This window comes from Prunus avium, chromosome 3 (assembly GCF_965620075.1).
Source record: "Prunus avium chromosome 3, drPruAviu1.hap1.1, whole genome shotgun sequence".
In the NCBI taxonomy this organism is placed as follows: domain Eukaryota; kingdom Viridiplantae; phylum Streptophyta; class Magnoliopsida; order Rosales; family Rosaceae; genus Prunus; species Prunus avium.
This window is the reverse complement of record NC_142286.1, coordinates 1,783,358-1,793,970: the sequence shown is the minus strand read 5'-3', so window position 1 is coordinate 1,793,970 and position 10,613 is coordinate 1,783,358. Positions and strand designations below refer to the sequence as shown.

The 10,613-nt window shown below is 37.9% G+C and overlaps 3 protein-coding genes across 4 annotated transcripts; all 3 read left to right on the top strand.

The window, feature by feature from the left end:
- Positions 1-161: 161 nt before the first annotated feature.
- Positions 162-4,459, top strand: LOC110749997 (Mitochondrial substrate carrier family protein). Of its 2 annotated transcripts, XM_021950234.2 has the most exons (6): positions 162-346; positions 597-743; positions 1,249-1,343; positions 2,134-2,467; positions 2,835-3,072; positions 3,786-4,459. In XM_021950234.2, the coding sequence occupies exons 1-6, from the start codon at positions 311-313 to the stop codon at positions 4,034-4,036; spliced, it is 1,101 nt and encodes a 366-aa protein (XP_021805926.1). In that variant the 5' UTR covers positions 162-310; the 3' UTR covers positions 4,037-4,459. The 2 variants fall into 2 exon arrangements, with proteins under 2 accessions (XP_021805926.1, XP_088107113.1); XM_088250987.1 differs by lacking the exon at positions 162-346 and having other exon boundaries at positions 354-743.
- Positions 4,460-5,177: 718 nt separating this feature from the next.
- LOC110749999 (mitogen-activated protein kinase kinase kinase 20-like) lies at positions 5,178-6,835 on the top strand. Its single transcript, XM_021950236.2, has one exon. The coding sequence runs from the start codon at positions 5,616-5,618 to the stop codon at positions 6,744-6,746; it is 1,131 nt and encodes a 376-aa protein (XP_021805928.2). The 5' UTR covers positions 5,178-5,615; the 3' UTR covers positions 6,747-6,835.
- Positions 6,836-8,839: 2,004 nt separating this feature from the next.
- On the top strand, positions 8,840-10,549 carry LOC110750013 (mitogen-activated protein kinase kinase kinase 20-like). The gene has a single exon (XM_021950256.2). The coding sequence runs from the start codon at positions 9,323-9,325 to the stop codon at positions 10,454-10,456; it is 1,134 nt and encodes a 377-aa protein (XP_021805948.2). The 5' UTR covers positions 8,840-9,322; the 3' UTR covers positions 10,457-10,549.
- The last annotated feature ends 64 nt before the right edge of the window (positions 10,550-10,613 follow it).

The following is a 10,613-nucleotide window of genomic DNA, read 5'->3' as shown; positions in this document are numbered from 1 at the left end:
CTTAAATAACAATTCAATTCAATTCGATATTGTGCACCAAATGCAGTGATTTTAGCATGGTTTTTTTGGATTCAATTACCCAAACCATTATTCTTCGTGTATATTTTTCTCTCCATTTTTGTGGCGGGTCTCAAAGTCAAAACATTGCAATGCAAATGGGAAAGCAAAGCACAAGAGAAAACCCAACCCAACTCAACCCAACCCAACCCTACACACAACAAAAACGTTTCACATAAACATCAAGAGCCAAGACTCAGTCTCAAAAGGCAGCAAAAAACCAAAAACCCCAGAAAAATCTCTCTCAAAATCAATGTCCCCAAAACCCCACTCCCTCTCCCTCTCTCAGGCATGTCAATTCCAAACCCCTCCCTCCCTCTCTCTCTTGCTCTCTCTATCTCTCTCTGTATTTTATACATTATCAAAGATGGCAAGCTTTATGTTATAAGAATCTACCAAGAAAAGTCTTGCATATTTTCTGGGAGTGTTTTTTTTATTTTTTTCATGTCAATAACTGCATTTGATTGAATATTTTTATCTTTGGGGGGGTTTATTTTTTTATGATGCTGATAAGGAAAAGCATGGCATTTGAATCACAGTCTCTGAAGAAGGAGAAGAAGTACAGTGGGGTATTTGGGGATGTGTACAGTATGGCCATTCTTCCCAAAGAGCTTGAGCTTGAGAAGGAATCACACCCAAAATTCGATCTCCGGTTTCAACTCCCTGACCTCACCCAACCCTTCAGAGTAAGTCCCCCAATTTTTTGTTTCTTTTATTATCATTTTGAAGGGAAAGGTTTTGTTTTGTTTTTTTTCATTATTGGTCTGTTTGGTTACTGATAAAGTGGCATAAAAGTAATGAAAATGGAGGAGGAAAAACGAAAAACAAAAACCCATTAAGGAAAATTATCCCATTTCCTTTCAAGCTCTCAATCTCTCTCTCTCTGGATGCCTGAATGGGACATGCAATAAAAGTGAGGTTTTTTTTAATGTTTTATTGTTATGTCTCTGCTTTGTTTCTGGGATTTGGATAAGCAAAAACGAAATACAAAGGAGAGCTTTACTGAAAATGAAAAACCCCTTTTTTGAAAAGTTCAAATACTAAAAAGATGGAAGTTTTGGGATCAGTTACTCACATTAAATTTGGACATTGTTATCTCTGGGTAGTTTGGGCGTATTTTTAGAGGCCAAAAGAAAAGTAACATCTATTTTTTCATTGGTATCACAAAAAGTGTGCTTTGATGTGCTTCAGGAATTCTCAAGGACAAGAGAAGTTAGAGAGTTCCTTAGTGGAGCTTTAGCAGGGGCAATGACCAAAGCTGTTCTTGCTCCTCTTGAGACCATCAGGTCAGTTTTGCTGTTTTACCAACTCTTTAAAATTATCTCACTAGTAATTGCATTTGATACATTATGTTTATATAAGCATATTAGTTTACATGCTGGAGTAAATCTGTAAGTGAAGAAGTGCATAATTACCCAAAATTAATGGTCAATGCAACTTCTTATGTTCATTCAACAATTAAAGACCTGAAGACAACAATATTGTCTTTATATAGCTTTCCTTGTTAATAAAGCACTATTTATATGTTCACATCCTAGCCTTTTTCATTTCGAGTCAACATTAATTGTAATCAACAATCTCAGCCCAAAGGATATTGGTAATTGATTCCCAGAGATGGCTTTGCACCATCATTTTGTTGATCAGCCTAGCTTAGTTGTGCTGGATACACAAATAGTTCCCCATGTTTTAACCTTATCTTCAGTAAAGCCACAAGGTCTTGAGATTGTGATGGAGATGGACTTGTTTTAAGTCTGTATGTCTAATAATGGAAGAGATTTTGTATGCAGTTATGCTAATTTCATATTGTAGTGCTTAAACTAAGTTTATATGAGGATCTCTGAGGCACCTTGTATTAAATGTGAACAAATTCTTTTGCACAGTGGATAATCCTCCACATTTGGTTGTTTTCTTTCATTTATTTGTTAGATTTTTCGACTTTAATCAAACATCTTTTAGCAATCATATAAAATTTTGCAGAATTAAGTAGAAAAGGTAATTAAGTACTATGTAACTCTTGACGACTATTCTTTAAGTGTTGATACATGATTCGTAATCTGTTGGATGTGATATGTGCAGGACTAGAATGGTAGTTGGTGTCGGATCTAGACACATTTCTGGCAGTTTCTTAGAGGTCATTGAGAAGCAGGGTTGGCAAGGACTGTGGGCTGGAAATGCAGTCAATATGATTCGCATAATCCCCACCCAAGCAATTGAGTTTGCAACATTTGAGTGTGTTAAGCGAGCAATGACATCAACACAAGAGAAATGGAAGCAGGATGAATCCCATAAGGTGCAAATTGGCCCTGTAAGCTTGAACCTCTCCATCTCCTGGATTTCTCCTGTTGCTGTGGCTGGTGCTGCTGCCGGAGTTGTTAGCACACTTGTGTGTCATCCCCTTGAAGTTCTGAAGGTATTTATATCATGGGTAAACTTTATGAGGATAGAAATTTAGTCCAGTCAGAAACTTCTTTTGTTTTTTTTGTGGATACTAAGAAGTTCATTTTCCTCTCAGTCATATATAAAGTCGCTTTCTGCTTTTCTGCTGCTCTGCTTCATCATGTCTGATGGCTATGTGACCCGTCTTATCTTCCCTGTTTCATTTATATATGTGCTTTTCGTTTGTTCTCATGGAAATACATATTGTGGTTTTAACTTTTTATATATTTTTGGATTTTATTTCTACATATAAGATTTCAGTGACGAACTGATGATTCATTCATGGTATGTCACTTTTGCTTGGGTAGTTATTGTTTCTTTCTTCTAATTTCTTTCAACAGGATCGGTTGACTGTGTCTCCTGAGGCGTATCCTAGTTTAAGCATTGCAATCAGCAAAATTTATAAGGAGGGTGGGATTGGTGCATGCTATTCTGGTCTTTCACCTACACTAATTGGGATGCTTCCGTACAGTACTTGTTACTATTTCATGTATGAAAAAATGAAGAAATCCTACTGCCAAGCAAAGAATAAAGAGTTACTTAACCGTCCAGAGATGCTACTGGTTGGAGCTCTTGCAGGTGAAAATTTGGCCTCTGTTGCGTAAATTAAATTGAAAAGATAATTTGAACCCATTGTCTGTCTCTATTTTTTTTTTTAATTAAAAAAAACCTTTAAAATCTTGTTTGAAGATTGATTAGTTTTTGGACATTATGGATGGTAACTCCTGTTTCGGACCGATTTGCTAAAAGAATCTAAATATGTTTGAATTTGTGCAGGTTACTGAATCACTTTCCTATTTGTTTTTTGTTTTTTTAATTTTTATCTAGCAACATCATGACTTTTTATTTATCAGATTTACAAAACAATGACATGCATCTTCTTAGAAAGGTTGTTTAAATGAAGGTCTGATACAACCATCTGTTTAATTGTATGTAATTACTAATTAGAAGTATAGAAGAAGTTCTTTTGTTTTGTTGTCGGGCTATCTGTCCACTATTCGACAATGAAGTTGTATTTCACTGAATAAATTCTCTGATGACAGTCAGGTCTTCCACCTCTTAGACGTTAAAAAATGTGAAAGGAAGAAAATAACTGCAAAACTTAGGGAAGCACGAGAGAGAACAATATTACCTGTCAATTCTGTAACTGTTATGGGGAACTTTGAAACCTGGCTTTATTGTCCAATATTTTTATTCTCTCGTTGGTCTTTGGCATCAGAATAATTGGATGGACATATTATTGACTGATTATAGGATCATAACCTGATCACTTGTTCATGTGGATTCTCTAGGTTTTACAGCTAGCACAATCAGCTTTCCGTTGGAGGTGGCCAGGAAACGGCTGATGGTTGGAGCTTTGCAAGGTAAGTGCCCACCTCACATGGCAGCGGCACTCTCAGAAGTCATTCGAGAAGAAGGTTTGCTGGGACTCTACAGAGGGTGGGGGGCAAGCTGTTTAAAGGTCATGCCATCCTCTGGCATCACCTGGATGTTTTATGAAGCTTGGAAGGACATATTGCTTGTTCAGAGGAATTCCTTATAAGTTATAACAAACTCAAGCAAGATTTCACATAGGATCATAGTTAAAACTTACATGGAGATCTCTACTGGTCGAAATTACCAGGTGGGAGGTGTCGACTAATTCGTTGAAGTGTCGTCTAGGTTATTTTACACAGGCCTAGTTTGGTTGGAACTTGGATCTTGCCTCCCTTTAGTATAAGTGTTTATTTTGATTTTTCGATTCTTTTCGTTTGGGATTGGTTTCCCCATGTTCTCTTTTTTTTTTTCCTCCAAAGCCTTTGCGCACCAACTGGCAGTTGAGCTTCAATTCTGTGCCAGACAAAGAACATGTACTGATAAATGATATATTTGTGCCCTTAAGATTCTTTTTCCCTTTATATCTTCAAATTCATACCGATCAAAAGTGAAAAAGGAAAATTCAAATTTCAGGTTCTTTTTTAATTTTTATGAGTACTGATTTCTTGTGAGGTGAAGAGTTGATGGAAATTTTGCCAATCTGCAATAGGCTTGATAAGATTAGAGTTCATAGCTTGCACTTTTTCTTCTTCTAAAGAACTTGTCGGCTGCATGTTTCTGTACGGATACTTCGAATTGCACCCAGTTTCTTTTTCTCACGACACCCATATATCCTCACAAAAATTTCCTAACCTGCCCATTCTATCCTCATTGACTGTTAATTGTTTGAATTCTTTTTAGCTAAAATAAAGTGAACATAATCATGGTGGTCCACACCATGGTTAGAAGGTCGTGTGTAAGTATGACAATTACTATTTTTTGTCAAATCAGAACTCTTTGTGTATTTTTTAAAATATTTTTTCTTCTAAGATGGAAATTATTAATTTCCTAGGACTATTTACCTCGAGGTCTCGTTTAGGAAATAAAATCAGATAAGGATGGAAATAACAAATTCAACTTTATCCTATCACGTTGTCATTCTCAATACAATAAATTAAGAAGTCAAGATGAGAACATAATTCATGTTAACATGTCACGTGGTGTTGTAATAAAATGTGACACTAAACTATTTAATAAAAGAGCAAGTTAAAAAAGCAAGTTCTTATAAACAAAAAGAAAAACGGTTTATGCCTTCAGCGGTCTAGATGATACTAAACCAACGGCCATTATGTTTCCAGCTAACAGTGGCATAAGATTTACGCCAAGATTTCACAAAATAAAATAATAACAACAATAAAAAAATCTTTTATAAGATTGTTAATTAGGGCGGAAGGAAAGGCCGCGAAAGGAAAATATGACCGTTAGAGGGCTCACCGCCTTCAACCCTAATCTCTATCTAATGGAAAAAGGAAACCCAACTCCACCAGGAAAAAGGAAAATCAGATTTCATAAACCCCCACACAAAGTCACGAGCTTTCAATCAACGCGTCAAATTTAAGCAATATAAAACCCTAAACTCTTTGCTTGCTTCAATTTCTCTAATATCGTCTTCTTCGTGGATCAGCCACTTCTCTGTTTCTTCAACATCAACCAGTTCATCTCTTTTGCTCTTTACCCAGTTGATCATTTTTTCTGTCTGTCCCCTTGTTTTTGTCAAAACCCAGAAGCCAAAAGCTTTAATTTTGTTTTCACAAACTAAAAGAACAATGGGTTCATTGAAGAGGAAAAGAGAAACCCAAAAGGAAGACGAACCAGGGCTTGTACAGAAAGAGAGGAGTTTGTCAATTCCTGAGTGTGAGTGGGTTCGAGGGCGGATGCTCGGAAAAGGAGGATTCGGGTCTGTTTATTTGGCCACTGCGAAAAAACCCAAGTTGGGTAGCGAGTGTTTGCCGGGGATTATGGCGGTGAAATCAGGACGGGTCTCTAAATCGCCTGAGCTGCTCATGGAAAGGACACTTCTTAAAATTTTTGGCGACTGCCCTTTTGTTATCGACTGTTATGGATCAGATATGACCGCTGATGCTGAAAATAAATGTACATACAATGTGTTCATGGAGTACGCTGATGGAGGAACAATGAGGGATTTGATAAAGAAATCCGGGGGTTGCGGGTTGCTTGAGCCCCAAGTAAGAAAGTATACAGGGTGTCTTCTGAAAGGGCTTCAGTACATTCATGTAAGGGGCTGTGTCCACTGTGATCTGAAGCCTGAAAATATATTGCTTGTGAGTAACAGTGATGGTGATTTTGTGCCCAAAATTGGGGACTTTGGACTGGCAAAGTTTGCTGTTTATAAAAAGAAGAGTAGCAAGGAACCTGCTTGTCAAGGCACTGCAATATATTTGTCACCAGAAGCCGTGCTTTATGGAAATCAGGAGAAGCCTTCTGATATTTGGGCCTTGGGTTGTGTTGTGCTCGAGATGTTAACAGGGAGGTGGCCATGGGATTTGGAAGCCGGTGCGACACTTCAAGACCTACAGCTTCTGATTGCTTCAAAAGTTCCCACTCTTCCTGGCTGGCTATCAGCAGATGCTAAAGATTTCTTGCGAAAGTGCTTTGTGAGGAACCCTTCTGAGAGGTTGGAAGCTGAAAAGCTATTGAACCACCCTTTTGTAACCAGACTTGATGGGCTTGGAGAGGTCAAAGTTGAGCCATTAAAGAAGCAAGTCTCTGCAGTGCCATCCTCTGAGAATTGTGAAAAGGCAGGAGGTTCAAAACCTGGGGATGCAGAGGAGATTCTTCCCTTGGCAGTCCTGTACCCTGGGGACTCAAAACCTGTGATTCTTCCAACCACTGTGTGCGCAAAGCCATCAAATTTTGCTGTAACTGGTGTAGCTTAAAACTTTTTCATGGATTAGTATGATACCTCATCATTCTGTATATTCTTTTCTTGGTGGCTGTACTGATTTCATTATTAATAGAGAGCTAGTTCCACTTTGATTTCTTTCTCTTGGTTCCTTTTTCAAGTTTCTTCTTGTTTCACTCTTGTTTGTACTTTGCATTTGATCCACTAGGTTTATATACGATTAGTAGTTTCCAAGTTGGGATTAAATCAAGTAAAAATGTTCATGCTTGCCCCAAAATACAGGTGATTCTAGCTTATAGGCAGCAATATTGAATTCATATCTTTTCACTTAATAAACATAGGGACAACAAGATGGACATCTCTTCTTTATTGTTCCCAAAGTACAATTTTGTTTTCGAAAGTTCCCGTTGTTCATGCTAAATTAGAGCACTGCTGAACAAACGTGGTTTTTCCTTGGACTTCCATTTTCCCATCTTTGCCTTTGTCATTTCCAGGCAGTAATAATTCTAATCAACAATGTCAGCTCAAAGGAAATTTGTAACAGATTCCTAGCTATGGCTTTTTACCATAATTTTCTTGATCAATTTTGTGTGCAGTAAACCCACAAGGTTGTAGTAAAAACTAAATACCAGCATTTATTCAGGAATGGTTTCAATTATTCAACCATTTGTACCACAAAAATTGTATCTCTTGGTTAACAAAATTGTACCACCCCAAGAGGGGTCAGGCACAAAGTTGTATGTACACAGAAAGTATGAGTAGCCAGCCTGAAATACAACCACACGAAAATACACAGAGATTCATTGTACACGGAGGTTACAGAAAACATAAGCTACATGGTATCCTGCTCTGCAGCATCTTCCTCAGCTAGATCATTCGTTCTCCTCCGAAATCGAGACAAACATGAACTGATTGACTGACTGTTCTCAGCTAACATGTAAAGGCAAAACAAGATAATCCTGTTTCAGGAGCAGACAGATTCTAGGAAAGTTATATATGTCATATGTGTGATGTTTAAAACAAAGATACAAGTCAGGCCAAAAAGGAAAATTTCCATGAATGTATTCAAATAGTGAAAGACTTTGTATCAATGAAAAACAAAGGCAAGTGGCAAATCAGACAGTGGCTAATGCAGACAGATTCTGCAATAGGCTTGATAAGATTATTGTTTATAGCTTGCACCTTTTCTTCTTCTAAAGAACTTGTTGGCTGGAGATTTCTTTACGGATACTTCTATTGCACCCAGTTCTGTTTCTCACCACACCCATATATCCTCACAAAAAATTTCTATATTCTATCCTCATTGGTTGTTAATTGTTTGATTTCTTTTAAACTGAACATAAAGTGAACAACATAATCATGTTGGTTGACACCATGGTTAAAAGGTCGTGTGTAAGTATGACAATTACTAATTTTTGGGTCAAATCAGAACTCTTTGGGTATTTTTTTTTATTAAATTTTTTTCTTCCAAAATGGAAATTATTCCTTAAAATTTACTAGAACTATTTACCTTGATGAGTTCGTTTAGGAAAGAAAATGAGATAGGGATGGAAATAACAAATTCAACTTTATCCTATCATGTTGTCATTCTCAATACAATAAATTAAGAAGTTAAGATGAGAACACAATTCATGTCAACATGGCACGTGGTGTTACCGTCACACATAAAAAATGAAAGAGAGGTTAATAAGGAGCGAAAATGGAGAAAGGTTAAGAAGAAGCGAGAAAGGGAGAAGGAAGGAGGAAGGAGGAAGGAGGACTTTCCTCTTTCCAAAAGTTAAAAATTAGATATAAAAGGGAAAATCATTTTTTGTGTTTAAAATGTGGGTGTAAACTAAGCTCAGTCATTTAATAGAAGAGACAAAAAAATTAATATAAAAAACGAGATATGCTTTCAGCGGGTTAGATAATATTAAACCAACGGCCGTGATGTTTCCAGCTAAGAGTGACCTAAGATTTCCGCGCATATATTTCAAATTGGTAGCAGTCAGTCATTTATTACATTTCACAAAATAAAATCTTTTTATTTGATTTTTGTTGTTGAGAGAATCTTTTTAATTAGAATTTTTTTGTTAATTAGAGCGCAAGGAAAGGCCGCGAAAGAAAATATGACCGTTAGAACGCTTACCTCCTCCTACGCTCTCTCTCTATATAATAGAAAGAGGAAACCCAACAACACCAGGAAAAAGCAAACTCAGATTTCAAGAGCCCTTACAAAAACTTTCACCGCTTCAAAATTGAGCAGAGAGAAAACCCTAAAATTTTACGTTCGTTTCGATCTCTCTTCTCCGTATCAACGATATCGTCGTCTTCGTTGATCACCCACTTTCTCTGTTTCGTCTCTTTTTCTCTTACCCATTTCAATTTGATCGTTTTCTCCAAAATTACGAGCTTCAATCACCGCGTCAAAGTTAGGCAGATAGAAAACCCTAAAACGTTCGCTTCGATCACTCTTCTCTGTTTCAATGATATCGTCTGCTTCGTTGATCACCCACTTCTCTGCTTCGTATCTTTTTCTCTTACCCATTTGATCGTTTTCTCCGTTAATTTGTTTCTGTCAGACCCAAAATCAAAAGCTTCAATTTTTGTTTCTACAAAGTACAAAAAACAATGGGTTCATTGAAGAGGAAAAGAGAAACCCAGAAGGAAGACGAACCAGGGCTTTTAGAGAAGAGTTTTTTACTTACTGGGTGTGACTCGTGGGTTCGAGGGCGGAAGCTCGGCCAAGGCGGATTTGGGTCGGTTTATTTGGCCTCTGTGAAAAAACCCAAATTGGGTAGCGAGGGTTTTCCAGCGATCATGGCGGTGAAATCGGCATTGATGGTTGAATCGCTTGAGCTGATGATGGAAAAGTCACTTCTTCGAACGCTTCGTAGCAGCCCTTTTGTTATCGACTGTTATGGAGAAGATGTGACGGCTGGGTTTGGTCATAATTTGGTATACAACGTCTTCTTGGAGTACGCTGATGGAGGAACAGTGGGGGATTTGATAAAGCAATCTGGGGGCTCTGGGCTCTGTGAATTACAAGTGAGGAAATATACAGAGTCGATTTTGAAAGGGGTTCAGTACATTCATGAAATGGGTTTTGTGCACTGTGATTTGAAGCCTGAAAACATCTTACTTGTGACCTCTGGTTCTGGTTTTGTGCCCAAGATTGGGGACTTGGGACTGGCAAAGAGGGCTGTGAGCAAGCGTTCTTGTAGAGGCACTCCAATGTACTTATCTCCTGAAACTGTGCTCGACAGAATTCAGGAGAAGCCTTCTGATATTTGGGCATTGGGCTGTGTTGTCCTGAAGATGCTCACTGGGAGGCATCCATGGGATGCAAAAGCCGGTGTGAAACTTCATGACCTAAAGCCTCAGATTGCTTCTGGAGTTCCTAACATTCCTGGTGGGTCATCAGAAGAGGCGAAAGATTTCTTGAAGAATTGCTTTATGAGGAACCCTTCAGAGAGACTCACAGCAGCTAAGCTATTGCACCACCCCTTTGTGACGAAACTTGATGAGATTGGACAGGTTAAAGTTGAACCAATAAAGAAAGTTTCTTCAGTGTTATCTTCTGAGCACTGTGTTCTTGATTATGGTAGTTTCATACCACTTGGAAGTTGGAGCTCTGAAGAGGCAGAGGAGATGGAGCAACAGATTCTTCCTTTGGCCCTCATGTCCCCTAGAGATTCAACCCCTGTGATCCCAACCACTGGGTGCCAAAAGCCATCAGCTTTTCCTATAATGGGTGCAGCTTAGTTTATATTGTTTTGAAAGCCTTCCATGAATTGATGTAAGGCTTGATTATGTATATTCTTTTCTTGGCGACTGTATAGGTTTTATGTTAATATAGAGAGCTAATAGTTCCACTTTGATCTCTTTTCCTAATGTGTGTTGGTGTTACTGTTGTACTGAT